The 16,247-nt window shown below is 43.0% G+C and overlaps 1 protein-coding gene across 1 annotated transcript in view; it reads left to right on the top strand.

Annotated features, from left to right (window-relative positions):
• Window positions 1-16,247, top strand: part of MAP3K5 (mitogen-activated protein kinase kinase kinase 5) — a 124,920-nt gene that overhangs the window by 19,536 nt on the left and 89,137 nt on the right. The window contains exon 2 of the mRNA XM_056853832.1: window positions 13,007-13,146. Coding sequence (XP_056709810.1) covers window positions 13,024-13,146 — 123 coding nt within the window. The 5' untranslated portion in view covers window positions 13,007-13,023. The remainder of the gene's footprint in view (window positions 1-13,006; window positions 13,147-16,247) is intronic.

The following is a 16,247-nucleotide window of genomic DNA, read 5'->3' as shown; positions in this document are numbered from 1 at the left end:
AGTAGAAAGCTTTCCTCAATGAAGAAAGATTGTGAGTTCTGGCAAGACAAGTGTAAGTTGATAATGCAAACAAGAAGATAATTTGAGGAGCAGATTTTTAAAAACATCAGAACAAATAGTAAGCACTTCTCGAAATATGTCAGGACCAGGAAACCAGCCAGCGAGGTAGATGGGCCTATGGATTATCAAGGAATGAAGGATTGCTTAAGGAAGATGGGGAGATGGCAGAGCAACTGAATTAATTATTTGTGCCTGTTTTCACTGTGGAAAATGTGAGGCAAGTGCCCACGCTGGAATTACTGTCTTCAGTACAGGTGTCTGAAGAACTGAGTCAAATTTAGGGGATGAAAGATTTGCTTCTATGACTGCTATACAAACTGAAAACTAATAAGTCTCCAGGTCTAGATGACATTGCACATGAGAGTTCTTAGGGAACTCAAATGTGAGATTGTTGATCTAGTAACCCATATATGTCACTAAAAGCAGTCACTTTTCCAGTAGACTGGAGAGGAGGATCCAGAAGTAAGCCAGGAAATTACAAGCTAGTTAGCCTAACATCAGTAGAACTCGAATTAGTAGAATTATTTGGCACTAGAGCTATGCAGTTCCCCCCCCCCCCGGCAAATTTTGGGTGTGGGATTATTGGACCTGATTTTGGGAGGAAACCAAAATAAGCTGAATACGCATACCGGTAAATGGGTATTTCGGCTTTTTTCCAGGTTTCCTGAGAAAATTCAGGTCCATTAAAGTCTATAGGGATTTTTTCATGGTGCTCTGGGGGGTGTTTTTTGAGGTAGAGTCACCAAATTTATAGTATAGCTGTGAGGGACTCGCCATAGACAAATTTCAAAGTTTGGTAAAGTTTGGGTCAGGGGGTCCAATTTTATCGGCCCCTGAAGGGGTCACCCCCATTCTGCATCAGAAACAATAGTAAAGTTTACAATAGTTTCCAATGGAGGATGGGGATGACCCCTTTGGGGGCCCATAAAATTGGACCCCCTGACCCAAACTTTACCAAACCTTGGGTTTGTCTAGGGCAGGGGTCTGCAAACTGCGGCTCCCGAGCCGCATGCGGCTCTTTGGCCCGTTGAGTGCGGCTCTCCAAACTTGGTTCGGAGCCCCTGCTCTCGCGCCCACTCACGCCAGCAGCCAGGCTGCGGAGCCGGTGCGCCTGAGAGAGAGCAAGCGAGCGCGAGAGAGCAGGTGAGTGGGCGCGCTGTCTCTCCCCCCACCCGCAGTGGAGAATGGCCAGGTCCCCCTTTCCCTTGCCCTCAATGGTTGGGAGGCCTCCCCTCCCCTCTAGCCGTGCGATTGCTGGGCTGGTGGCTCGGCGGTTCCTCCCCCCCCCCGCCCGCCTATCAGCTGTTGGGCTGGGAGGGCTTCCTTTGGTAGACCTGGCCTCCGGCTGAGTCCCGTTGGGAGGCCATGTCTACCCACTGGCTTTCTTGGCGGTAGACCTGGACTCTGAGGAGGGGAAAAAGTCCCCCTTCAGAGGCCAGGTCTACCTATTGACTTCTATGGGCCTCCGGAGGCAGGTCTACTGCCAAGAAAGCCAATGGGTAGACCTGGCCTCCCAATGGGACTCAGCCGGAGGCCAGGTCTACCAATAGGCTTTTATGGCGGTAGACCAGGCCTCCAGACGAGGACTCCAGATGGGGAGGGGGAAATGGCAGGGACTTACAATTTAATTTTTATCAATAAATAAGATCACTATTAAGTATGATATCAAGTTTTATTCAGTGTACCTATAGTTTAATTAAGACTTAAAACTTTAATTAAAGTTTATTAAGTTAATAAACAGTGTACCTACCTATATAGTTTAAGAAATTTGGCTCTCAAAAGAAATCTCAATCGTTGTACTGTTGATATTTGGCTCTTTTGACTAATGAGTTTGCCGACCCCTGTTCTAGGGGCAGTACCTCGCAGCTAAGTTGCAAATTTAGTGACTTTACCTTGAAAAACGCCCCTCCCCCAGAGCACCATGAAAAAAATTCCCATAGACTGTAACGGCCGTATTCACACCCAAGATTTGTGGGAAAACTACTGTTCCTGTAACGGCTTAGAATGGGCCCTTGCAAAGCAATGGGAGGCCAGGTCCAAACTCGGAGCCCAGGTCTACCAATTTTTTTTCTAGACACAGAAAGTGGTAGACATGGCCCTCAGAATTGGAGACCAGGTCTACCATTTTTCTTTTCTAGACACAGGAAGTGGTAGACATGGCCCTCAGAATCGGAGACCAGGTCTACCTGCGGATCAAGTTAAAAACAACGGGTAGACCTGATCTCCAATTCCGGAGACAAAGTTACCTATTGTTTCTAATGGGAAAAGCTGGATAGCCAAAACGAAAGCCGAAAAAAGCCAAATACCTATTCAGCTTTTCAGCTATTGGTGATCTGACTTAGGCTGGATTCCTAGTTTTGAGGGTCGGCCAAAAATAAACCAGAAAAAAGCTTAAATGGCTTTTTGGGGTTTATTTTCAGTTTGGGATATCAATATGCACAACCCTATTAGGCACACAGAGGAAGAGGGCTTGCTGGGGGAAAATCTGTGTGTTTTTTAAAAATGGACTAGAGTCTTAATTTAACAATATATTGTTTTAATGATAGGTCAAGCAGTTTGGTCAAGCAGGTTCTCTAAATTTCCAGCTTTACTTAAAAAGCAAACCAACAGTCTCTAGCCCTTTTCCTCATGGAGATTTGCCTTTTCTCTTATATCTGCACAAGGGAATTGGCTACAGACTTATTCTTTTTAAAAAATGAAAGCTGGGAATTCAGAGAACCTGCTTGACATCACTATAGCTATATATCAATAGCTTAGTACCATTTTAAAAACAAAAATGAAACCACTTGTCTTCAGGGTGGGGTGAGGAGAGGAAATGGTTTGGTGATTATGATAGTCTAATCATTGAGAAGAGGGTTGGTGGTGCGTGGAAGCGGGCAGGACAAAGAAAACTGAAAGAAACATTACGCACAAGGGAAAAGGCAGCTCAAAATGGTCTTCCAGAAAAAAGATGGGGGTAAAAGGGGTCTCGAGAAACAGAAAAAAGCCCATGTGGGAAAGCCCTGAGATAATATATATGAAGAACTTTGGAAATGTGTTACATAAATACAAGCAGTTACATTATTTTTTATCAACATAACAATCGTTAAAGATTATGCCCCAACTACAGATGCTGATGAGGAAGAAATTGAAAGCTTCTATGCAAGTATTTAGGAAGAAATTGATCACATACATAAACAAGATGTGCTGATAATCATAGCTGACTGGAGTGCAGAAGCAGAAAACAAAGCCAAATCAAATATTGCTGGAAGATTTGGGCTAGGAGCATGAATTGAAGCAGAAGAGCAACTCATAGAATTCTGCAAAGAAAGAAATTTGTTCATTGTGAACATGTTTCAGGCAATCAAACAGATGACTGCATATGTGGACAGCACCAGATGCCAATATAGAAATCATATAAATTACATAATCAGAGTGTTTGTGTTTTATAGATCATGTGTGGATCATGAAAACCAAGCTTTGAAACTAAATGATTGTGCCACAGCATCTGATTGTTTTGATGCGCAACCTGTACTCCGAACAAGAGGCTACTGTTAGGACAGAATATTGAGAAACGGAATGGTTTCCAATTGGCAAAGGCGTCAGACAAAGATGTATTTTTTCTCCCTGTTCAATCGTTATGCAGAACATGTAGGGAAAGATGGATTCAATTTAGATGAAGGCAGAACAATGGTAGAAGGAACATTAACAATTTGAGATAAGAAGATGACACCACATTACTTTCACAAAATAATGACTTCAAACAATTACTGCTGAAGATTAAAGCAGAAAGTGCCAAGTAGAACGACAGCTGCACATCAAGAAGACAAAAGTAATGACTGCTGGGGAATTACACAACTTTAAGGTTGATGATGAAGAAATGGAAATTGTTCACGATTATCTGTTCCTTGGTTCCATCATCAACAAAAAGGGGAGACTGCAACCAAGGAATCAGGAGACTGAGACTGAGAGAAGGGCAGCCATGAAGGAGCTAGAAAATATTCTTATGTGTAAGAATTTGTGACTGGCGATCAAGATAATTCATGCCATATTATTCCCCATTACTGTGTATGGGTGTGAAAGTTGGGCCATGAAGAAAGCTGACAGGAAGAAAGTGGATTCATTTGAAATGAGGTGTTGGAGGAAAGTTTTACAAATATCGTGGACCGCCAAAAAAGACAAAAGCAGATTCTAAATCAAATCAAGCCTGAACTCTCTCTAGAAGCTAAAATGGCCAACTGAGGCTATTGTACTTTGGTTACATTATGAGAAGATAAGACTCACTGGAAAAGACAATCATGCTAGGAAAAGTTGAAGACAGCAGAAAAAGAGGAAGACCCAAAATGAGATGGATTGACTCAATCAAGGAAGTCACAGTCTTCGGTTTGCAAGACCTGAGCAAGGCTGTTAACTATAGGACATTTTGGAGGTTATTAATTCATAGAATCACCATGAGCCAGAAGTGACTTGACAGCACTCAACACACACACACACCATTATTTTGTTGTTACTATAAATGCATAAACTCTCCCCACCCCATCCCAAGCTACAGCTTTATTTAAATAAAACTATTTTGCTGAATAATATATAGCATAAAATTAAATATGTAAAACAAGTTTCCTGTGGTTTTCTCTCCCCTTCCAATGTAAGCTTTTGGTTGCAAAACGAATAAATACTAACTAAATCATTGCTGTTACAAACTGCAGTTCTGCTACCCTGAGAAATGAAAGCAAACCTGTTTATCATGTTTGTTTAATCTAGTTTTACAAAGTAGAGCAGCCTTCATGCAGGGTGTTAAGAATCTCATTCAGATGAGTCATATCCGCTTTCTGTTGTGGAAACATAAGTACAATTTGAGTTAGACTAATAGTATCCGACTAGTAATTAAGTTAGCACATAACTGGGTGTTTACTGAGCTGACAGTTCTATGCATGTGTTTTTCTTGCTTGGAATTTATATCAACAAAAATTAATCTGGAATATCTGCAGTACTGACATCAATAACATTTTGAGAGGTGCATTGTGACGTCTCCTCCCCTAGGCCAACTCCGAATCAGAAGAGATGTAGGAGTACTACCTGTGGCAGTGGGTAGCAGGCTGGTTCTCTTCCCCCCCCCTTATTTGTAGGCCATGGGCCAAAAATGAGGCATTCCATTGTCTACCATTCGATTATCAAAATGACCTTCCAGTCAAACTAAATCACAACTGCAGAAAATGTGGAGCTGCTCACATGTATTTGTATAGCACAATGTACTGTTTTACATCTACTGTTTGATATAATGTTCCTAGGTGTGGAATTTCTAAAAAGAAAAAAAAAGGAAAAAAAATACCTTCTCTGAGGTAAAAGCTCAGTTGCAGCAGTAGCAGTTCCATGAGTTTTAGGCATGGAACAATAGTACAGAAAATTGAATGAGGTCCAGTTTAAAAGCAAAGGGGGAACCTTTGGATTGTACCTCCCTGCTGCTGTTTCACCCAAGTGCTTTACTCCTAGCTGAGCACACTTATTACAGTGAGGGAGCTCTGAGGAGAAAGGCGCCAGGAGAAGGGGGAGAGACAGACCTGCAGGGAGGTCCTTGCTGTAGAAAAGAGCATAGTGAAGATGAGAAACCAGGCTTAGGTTCCAAGCACCCCATTCTGCGTCATTGGGGCCATTGATTTTTAAGCATATGTAACTGTTGGCTGCTGCAGCATCTAGTTTGGCTGTCAGTGACATTCCTGGCTCTCTTATTTGCAAAGGATAAAGGAAGGTTAGTAAAAAGTCACTTTCTGCATAGATTTTGAGAAACTGAAGAATTAAATTCTATAGCACATGAGTATTGCTCATCTCAGAAAAGTATAAAAAGAATAACAAAAATCAGAGTAATGAATATGAATAGCATTTTGCAAAAGAAGTGTAACAAGTTCATAGGAGGCAAAAATCACAGATGACAAAAAACCACAGCTTGTATTGACAGTAAACGGTGGCATGCAGGTGGACGGAACACAAAGGGGGACTCAAGAAAAGTCAAACATTTACAGATACACGAAAAGAGCATAGGAAAATGCTACACATGAGCTTTGAAGTCATCCAGAACTCTCATTCAGAAGTATGTATTTTAAGTAAAATAAAAAATAAAAATCCAAGCTTATGAGATCAGGTGGTTGTCAAAAATTACAGTCCAGAGATCCAGTTGCAGTGAAATATTTGTATGGATCTCTCACATGCAAGGATTTCTCATTCATTTCAGTGAAGGGAGCTTATCAGTGGATACTAAAGGGGGGGTACACTGCAGGTAAGTGTGGCTGCAGGCTATGCGTCTACAGTAGGGTTGCCGACTGCCAGGTAGTTCTGCTAATCTCCAGCCGATAGAGATCAGATCACCTGGAGAAAAATGGCCGCTTTGGCAATTGAACTCTATGGCATTGAAGCCCCTCCCCTCCCCAAACCCCGCCCTCTTCAGGCTCCACCCCCAAAATCTTCCGCCGGTTGAGAAGAGGGACCTGGGAACCCCAGTCTACAGGCCTCCCACACAGACCAGTGAGCTGGCGATGGGCTTTTAGTTGGTCTGTTGTTTTCCTCAGCCCCCTGAATTGGCTGTTGTCCCTTGGAGACATTTGTGGACACAGCCGGTGATGGTCCCCAAGGTTTCCCTTGTTTCTGTGTCTTTCCCTTTTAACCCTGGTGTTACTTTGGTTGTGGCAAAATTCCTGGCGGCAGTGGCTTCTATGTGAGGACGGAAATAGAGGATAGTATTAGTAAGACTGGTTCTGTCCAAGACCATTGGTCATCAGATTAATAGGGAAAGAAAGAAAAAAGAACTGGCCGTTGTGTTTGTCATTACAGGGGCAGCGGTAGCTCATAGGGAGCCAATATGCTGCCATGATCCTATTTGTAAAACTTGGGCTGGGAATAAACAGACCAACTAAGTGTGAGGTACTTGTCTGGCTGCATTTCTAAAAGATAAGACAGCCAAGTCACCCGCTGAACTACTCTATGCTCCACCCCCCAGTTTCTCCTGAAGATAAACAGAGTAATGCCATTGTCTTTAGCTGTATTTACCCTGTAATGGGTGGCCGGGCCCCTCTGGTTTAACCTTTGTTCCGTATAGGTGAAGTTGACCCTGATGTGAGATCGGTTTCTTATGGCCGTTGTTCTTCCCATTGACAAATATTTCACCCACTTGCAAAGTCTGTGTTAACTGGCCCTGTGTAATAGTATCAAAAATACAACTATCACATAATATTTGCAATTTGTGGTGGAAAGTGCCTTCAAGTTGCAGCTGAATTATGGCGAGCCCTCGTGGGGTTTTCAAGGCAAGAGATGTTTAGAGGTGGTTTGCCATTGCCTGCTTGCGCGTCATTACCCTGGACTTCCTTGGTGGTCTCCCATCCAAATACTGACTAGGGCCGACCCAGCTTCTGAAATCTGACAAGATTGGGCTAGTCTGGGCCATCCAGGTCAGGGCGTAGTCGCAATTACCACATGAAAATTCTCATTGTCTGGATTTACTGTTGCTTATAAGATGTATCTTATAACACTGATTTTCTTGACTTGTGGAGTAAAGAGCGGTAATAAAAATACATATTGAAGGAAAGTTGACCTACTAACTTAATTGTAGACACACACACTCCATCAATAAACAAAAATAGATAATTTTGGAAGTGACCTAAGCTAAGCATGTGCACTTTTCTTCTATGAACTCTGCTGTAATTTCATCTCAATTCTCACTGCTATATTTTCCTGGCTTTGTTCAGGAGTCAACATATTTCATTGTTTATTCCTTTTGGCTTGCTTGTAACCAAATTGGGGTTATATTAAAATAGATAATATTATTTGATTAAATAATGATATGTAGAAATAGTTAATAGAATTCCTATATTAAAATTTTTATACCCCACTTTTCTTTGTCAAGCATAGGGCTTCTGACAATATCAATTAAAGCAATAACATAAAAAAGCCAGCAATCCAGCAACAAAGTACAGCGTTAATAAATATGGTCTCCCCCCTGCTCCAGAAGTATCTGCATTAATTTTCATTTTTAACAAACCCATTAGCTGAGTACCTTTGGCCATTTAATGGACAAGCTTCCAAGAACTGATTTGCACCATTTTTTCTCCTGAAAGTGTCCTGTTGCCTAGTTAGAATAGCTGATGTGCCATGTCTATTATTTAGGTTTGTTAATAATTGTTCACTTCTGGCCTTGAGAAGTACAGATAGCCAAGCAGGTGGCATACGGGATGTGCTCTTTAGTCTCTAATTTATTTCTGCTTTGGGCATTGCAAGGTTAAACTCTAATCGACGCTTGGACTGATAAAACTACAGTCCGTATGTCAGAAATATAACTGAAACTAAATAGTCTTATGTCTGTTACCTTTGTTTTCCTAACTCCTTCTGCCCTGCTGTTAGTATTTGAAATGCTACACTAATTTAGCTACTTGTTAAAGAGCTTCAGTAGAAAGAAATGTGTGACAGGTTAGTGGGCTGTTGTTAATTTGCATATGTCTCCTTGAGCAGGATTCTGGAATGGCAGCATGAAAATTAAATTAATAAAAATTGCAGTGATATGTAACTAAATATAAATACTGTATACCTATAATAAGCTAAAAGCTTTCTGTTGACAGTGATCCCCTTCCTACTCCTTTTTGCCTGGACAAACAGTTTTCTGTTCATCACCATTAATGATAGAACCAAAATGAAGGACCAGCAGTGGTTACTGTACCCCTAATTGTGAAATGCTGGATTGCTTTAACATAAGGAACTGTCATACTGGCTGGTCACCTGAACATGCTTGTGCAGCTTGAGAGTAAGATGAATAATGCAGAATACAGCTAGATCATTTGTAGATCCAGGTTGTTTGCTGCCAGGTCCCTCTTGGCCACGGGCGGGAGGTTTTCGGGGTGGAGCCTGAGGAGGGTGGAGTTTGGGGAGGGACTTCGATGCCATAGAGTCCAGTTGCCAAAGTGGCCATTTTCTCCAGGGGAACTGATCTCTATCGGCTGGAGATCAGTTGTAATAGCAGATCTCCAGCTAGTACCTGGAGGTTGAGCAAACCGAAAAATAATATAACAGACACACAAACCACAATCAAGTAATTAGAACATAAGGCTAGACTCTTTCAATATTATGGCATGTATTATAACTCATACATAAAGATTATCAAGCAAAGAGTAAGTCATTCAATATTGCAGCAGTCAATATATAACATACATAAAGAATGGCAAGCATAGAAAATCATACACAAGGATCTTGAAATGCCTCCACAAATAAATGCTGAAACGATCCTCCAAAGTGGGATCAAAGCACACGTGTCCCATACAGTGCTGTACCAAAGCATGCGCAGAGATGATATCCAGAGGACAAGGAGTAAGCTGCTGGTCTCACGTAACAACAAAGAGCTCCAAAGTCCTGATAGACACCCTTGTATCCAGAGTTTAAACAGAAGCGTCTGATGTGAATAGGTGGGAGGAAATATGTTGAGGCAATCTTGCATAGACAGCTCAAGGTCGGGAGACAGAGCTGAGCAGCAAACAGCTCTCAAAGCCTGAACCACATATAAGAAACAAAATGACAAACTTCCGGTTTAACCTTGTTTCGTTTTCTTCTTCAGAATAACATATATTTCATAATATCCATCAGACCGAAACGTTTGCAGTTCTCGGTGAGACTCATATGTCATCAGTCTTAGCATTACTTCCAGTACCTGCAGGTTGGCAACCCTAAGACAAGGGGGTATATGTATGTATTTAAATTCAGGGACCAGAAGTGACATCTTTAAACACTCTGGTATTTATAAAAACTGTATGGTTTTGTAATAGAGTTTTGTAAAATGCTAGAGCAATTCCCATGTCACCTCTGCTTTTTACTGGAAGTGACATAAGCCCCACTACTGGGCCACACTTCTCCCACCCATTTCTTGTCCCGGTGGGCAGTGAGCTATACTGTACTATGCTGTGTTTTATTAATTATAGTCTATGGAATAGTAGGCATATGGATTCTCTGCAAGTGTTCATGGGCTTGGGGTTGTTCCTAAAACCACAATTAAAAATACTATTTTTTTAAATTAAAATTTGTAGCCCAGTTCTTTGCAGAGTTAGATCCATCTCATTCCTAGTCAATCCTAGTCAATAACCTTTATTGGTATATGAGATCCATCTAATTGTTTTTAATGGACTTCGATCCACCAAATTTTGCCCAAGATTAGACTGGTACTGAAGTATTTTAAACATGATACAACAAGTGCACTGGGGAGGGTGAACTTAGGGTTTCCAGGACTCCTGCTACACCTAGGAGGCCTCCCTAACATCTAGGCTGACTGCATGCCAAAGCACAAAAAATGTTCTGGCTTAATCTGTTGCAATATTATACCATTCAAGACAGTCACATACAGCATACACCATTTTTTCTTTTTAATTATTTTTATTACAGATATTGTTATTAATATTTCATTATTTTCTGCCTCTGAAAGTTCCCTTTAGTCACCATGGTTAGTAGCCAGTGATGGACCTGTACTCCATGAATTTCTCCAGTCCCTTTTTAAAGCCATCGATGCGGGTGTCCATCACTGTGTCCTCTGTCAGTGAATTCCACAAACCCCCGCCAATCCACCTGGCTGCCCACCGACCAGCTGAGGGTTGGCGGGCAATATGTGCATGCACTCCTGCCCACTGCATCACGTCACTTCCGGTTTACAACCGGAAGCACAGCATCGCAGGGGGCCGTTTACCACTCAAACTCCCAGTTTGAGTGGCAAAAGGCCCCTTGCGATGCGGCACTTCCGGGTATAAACACATCACAAGGGGCCTTTTGCCCCTCAGACTGGGAGTTTGAGTGGTAAACGGCCCCTTATGATACGTTTACACCCTGAAGTGCTGCATTGCAACGTGCCTTTTAACCACTCAAACAGAGTTTGAGTGGTAAAGGCCCCTTCAGTCCCTTCTCTCATAACCCCTAGCATTGAGTCAACATTTTAGTTGACCTATCCATTACTAATCATAGAGAACAGCAAGTCTGCTTATTTATTCCCCTGTCCAGAAAAAGACAGTGGCTCTTCAAAAATTTTTACGTAGCCTTACTGCCTTCCCTTTTTTTACTTTAAAAACTCAGCACAATTTATTTAATAAGTAGGAAATGCTGTGGTAAGAGAGACAGATGGCATGTTCTTGAGAAGAGGCATCTTCTCGATTGCCTTAAAAAACAAAAGAATATGCTGGCGCAGTGTGGGAGCAGAAGACTGCCAAGGAGTACTTTAGTACTGCTGTATTATACGGGAGAAGTTCAAAGAGTATAGTTTTATGGCAGATACCCAATCCAGAAAACTGATTTCGCTATAAAGCATATAACATAGATGGATATCCACAAACTATCTAGTGAGTTCTGATATCATTCTTTGTGGATTAATTCTTGTGGGAAATTGTAGGTAGATCAGAATATGGCATTAATGGCATTAATGACTGAACCATTAATTGTTGGATTGCTAGACATTTGAATTTGAATATCGCCCCCCCCAAAAAAAATCAAGACTGACATCTGTGAACTTCAGCTATTTTCTCCAAAATCTTGTTATATGTAATTTAATGTGCGTTCTTAGATTTCCTGACCAAGTTGTAATGTAAGGTGATCACAGCTTTGACAGTGAGCACAAACAGGGAACAGCAAGAACCAATCTCATACTGAATGTTATTGTAACGCACAGAGGTCTGAGGATAAGGGGGGCATTCCCAGCCAGAGCACTTTAAAAATGTGGTATGTCCCTGGTCTGGTTGCTCCCAATATTTGAATCTTAGGGTTCAAAAGAATGCAGAGGGAACATTCTTTGTATGTCACACAACTCTTCATAGCTTAAAGGAAGCGTCTTCTCAACTAATTTAAAGGAGCCTTGAAGTCTTCCGCAATTTTAACAGAAGCTATCAAGGTCCAGGGGCGCTTCTCCCAATTCCTCTTCAATACACTCCTTAATTGTGCAGTGAGATTCAGCTTGATGTTTCTAAGGTAATCTCTGGTTGCATTTCATGATCAGAACTCGTGAAGATTGATATTATATATTATATTATAACATTGGTGGTAGCGAGAGCATACCAGATCTTCTGGATGAGATCACACACAAAATCTGAAACAAAATCTTTTGGGATCTTTTTTTTTTCCAATCTGCAAATAAAGTATTATATTTGTAGTTATCAGACTCTATTCTGGGCAGCCTGAAATCTTCATGATTGTATCAAGGGTTCCTCAGAGGCAGGCATGTTTCTCTGAAGGACAGCTTTTGCACCATCACAAGTCTTTCCCTTCAGTCACCATGGTTGGCCGGGCAGCCATTGGGAATGTTGGTCACCTAGGGTCACCGTCAGTTCATGCAGGATGACATTGAAGTCTAGGAAGCCTGGCCAGAATTCTGCATGAACTGACTGTGTACCCAAAGAACATGTTCCATGATTTTCTGGAACTCTATGGTAGACAAATTATGGGGAAACAGTTCTCTGAAGGTAGAAACTTTGAAAACCACTCAGTGCTTATATCATTTTGAAGCTGTGCAGAAACATTACATGGAGTCTGGGGAACAGCTTTTCTGGAATCACGTTTTGTGAACAACCAGGAATTTTATGAATCCATCAGCAAAAAGTTACAGTTGCAACACAGTGTTTTTGTGTTGTGTAAGCAATTGTAGTGCCTCTTCAAAGAAAAACCCCATGAATACAAAATGTTATATTAGAGTTGGTCTTTAGTGAAACAATTCATGTGCTACAAAGAGAAGTTACTACCACAGGAGAATGTATTCAAGATTCATTTTTTAAGCTTTTAAAAAAAGGAAAACCTCTTCCCTTCTGCAGTTCCTTATTAAAAAGATCATTCATCTTAAACAAAAGCTGACTTTGAAGAGAAAGGCTAGATATTTACTGGCTGCTGAAAGAAGTTGCCAGGTTAATTAAAAATATCAGAGTGCTGGATTTTAACATTAGGACAGACTGGCTTATAATATTATTTTCTCTTGTAGATATTGCAGTAGTGGAAATGAGCGATGCTTTCCGTCAGCCCTCTCTCTTTTATCATCTGGGAGTCAGAGAGAGCTTCAGCATGGCAAACAATATTATTCTCTACTGTGACACGAACACAGACTCTCTGCAGTCACTGAAGGTAATTGATCTCCCTGTAGAACAAACAAGAAGGGGACCTAAGAGTAATTCACAGTAATTTCCCATTGCACGGCAAGATCTTTTGTGCTCACACACTTCTTATCATTTTTTATCATTATATTTTTTCAGCAGTTAGTAAATGACTCAAGATGTCCCATGTATAGGGTGTAAGATCAGCCACAGAAGCATTTTATGGTGATAGGGTCCCTCAGCTGCCTCCACCTCAGAAATATATAGCCTTTGCATGCTGTTTGTTTCAGAAGAAAGTATATTTTATTCGCAGAGTAGATTTGGACCATCATTCTGACCATAGAACCATCCATAGCAGAAAATGTGACTGTCACTTCATGTGCAGATCTTCCTAGCTCTGTATCTTACCCCATGAGTCTCAGGACAGCATGTGCCTGGAAGCCTACATTTGAAAAAAAGGAATTAAAAGTCTCTGTTCTGGCCTCACAACGTAAATAATATGAGAAGTAAAAGATGTGTTAAAAGTAAAAACTAAACATTATGACAGGGACAGGAGTCAGCAGCCGTTTAAAATTAAAGAGCTATACTATGTCAGACTTCAAAGCAAGAGATGAGTCAGTATGATAAAGCCTATTTACATAACTGAAAGTATATAATTTAACTGTGAGAGATCCCCCTCTCTGAGTTTGCTTCTCCAAATCAGTTGCTCAGACGTTGATACAGAAACAATAGATTTATTGAAGCCTTCAGGAGATGAGACAGGCACAGGTAGAAAGTTGCAAGTGAGGGGCTATACGGGTTTACAGAATATATTGACTCCAGGGCACTGGGGCACTGGGGTTCACACTTATTGTTATGGGAAGTTACAAGCTTGGCATAATACAAAACATCAGACGGATCCCAGGAAGTCTGGTGCGGCTATCACACTTCCAAGGCCGCACCGGCCTGAGGGAGTACTGGCAGGAAAACAGCGGGGGGGAAGATACATGGGCCATCAGGCCTGGCGCCTGAGACCAGAAGGTGTGAACTGCTTTTACGAGTTCACTGATAATACCGCAGGTGATGGAAAGCAGAGACACAAAGACAGAGACCCTCACATTCTGCCCCCCTTAAGGCCCCCCTCCGGGAGGATGAGGCTTATCGGGATAAGCAAGGTGGAATTCTCGGACCAAGCGAGGAGCTGCCATGTGGGGTGCGGCCACCCATTCGTCATGAGCGGAGCCAAGGTTTTTCCAGCGAACAAAGTAAAACAGTTTCCCTTTCTTCCATTTGGAATCTAAAACCTTGGATATTTCCAAATGGGTGTCCCCTCCTACTACGGTAGGAATCTCATGAGCGGGAGGGGGGTGGAACTGGGGAGCTGCTACATAAGGTTTGAGGAGGCTTATATGGAAGACTGGATGAACCCCCTTGAGTGTCTTAGGGAGACTCAGTTCCACGGTAACCTCGTTGATTACTCTGGTAATGGGGAAAGGTCCTACATAACGGTCGCTCAGTTTTTTGCAGGGGCGAAGAGAGCGGAGGTTTTTGGTGGACAGATAGACTTGCTCCCCCACCTTGAGTTCCCATCCCGGAGACCGGTGTTTGTCCGCTTGTTCCTTGTACTTGATTTTCGCCCTTTCCAGATTTTTGAGCAACCATGGCCAGGTGGATTTAACCACCTGAATCCACTCCTGAAGATCAGGGGTAGACTGGAGCTCTGGCGAGACGGGGGCAGAACCGAAAGGGCCAAAATCCGTCCCGTATATAACTTGGAAGGGACTAAAGCCGGTAGAGGAATGAGGCGCATTGTTGTACGCATATTCGGCAAATGGCAGCAGGTCAACCCAGTCATCCTGGTGGAAATTTACATAGCAGCGCAAATAACATTCTACTACCGCATTTACTCGTTCTGTTTGACCATCCGTTTGGGGGTGATAGGCGGAAGAAAGGCCCTGTTCCTCCACTCCCATTAACTTTAGGAAAGCCCGCCAGAATTTGGCAACAAACTGGACCCCCCGGTCGGAGAGGACCTTCCTCGGGATCGAGTGTAGCCTGAGGACGTGCGTGATGAACAGTTTAGCTAAGCCCTGGGCTGAAGGAAGACCTGCACATGGAACGAAATGAACCTGTTTGGAAAAGAGGTCTGTGATAACCCAGAGAACCGTTTTCCCCCGACTTGGAGGTAGGTCGGTGATAAAATCCATGGCGATGACTTCCCAGGGACGGGAGGGGTTCTCAAGCGGTTTGAGAAGCCCCGGGGGTTTTCCCATCCGTTTCTTGGCTGTGGCGCAGGTGGGGCAGCTGCGCACATACAACTCCACATCAGATCTCATACCGGGCCACCAAAACTGCCTTCGAACCAGGTGAAGCGTTTTTACGAAACCAAAATGACCTGCCAGCCTGGCTCCATGTACAAGTCCCAATACTTCTTTGCGAAGGGAAGATGGGACATATAGTTTCCCCCCCTGCACCCACCAAGCGTTGGTTCGTTCCAAGCCAGGAGGGAGGAGATTGTGCTCCTCCTCCTGCAAGGAGGCGTCCCGGAGACGCTGTTGGAACACTTCCGGGATACCTTTGAGCGTAGGGGGGGTCTCCGGTTGGCGGGCTTGGGATCGGGTGGTGACGGCCAAGCCAGGGACTTCCCCTCGCTGTTCGGGAGTGAACAGGGAGTCGACGGGGCGATCGAAATCGTTGCGATACTGGGGAAGTCGTGACAAAGCATCAGCTAGGGCATTTTCTTTGCCAGGGACATGTTTGAGGGTGAACCGGAATTTTGCAAAAAATTGGGCCCACCGAATTTGTTTGGCATTGAGTTTTCTAGCTCCCTTGAGAGCCTCAAGATTCTTGTGATCTGTGCACACTTCGAACGGCAGTTCGGCCCCCTCCAAGAAGTGTCTCCATATGGTAAGGGCATGTTTGACCGCTGCTGCCTCCTTCTCCCAAATGGCCCAGTTGATTTCGGACTGGGAAAACTTCTTGGAGAAGTAGGCGCACGGCCTTAACCGTCCCCCCTCATCCCTCTGCAATAGGGCCCCGCCCATTGCTACATCCGAGGCATCCACCTGCACCACGAAGGGCTTGGTGCAATCCGGGTGAGCCAAAACGGGTTCGGATGAAAAAAGTAGCTTTAAACGTTCAAAAGCTTGCTGG

The sequence above is a fragment of the Euleptes europaea genome, chromosome 7 (genome assembly GCF_029931775.1).
Source record: "Euleptes europaea isolate rEulEur1 chromosome 7, rEulEur1.hap1, whole genome shotgun sequence".
Taxonomy (NCBI): Eukaryota; Metazoa; Chordata; class Lepidosauria; order Squamata; family Sphaerodactylidae; genus Euleptes; species Euleptes europaea.
The sequence above is the reverse complement of the archived record's forward strand: the minus strand, read 5'-3'. Positions and strand labels throughout refer to the sequence as shown.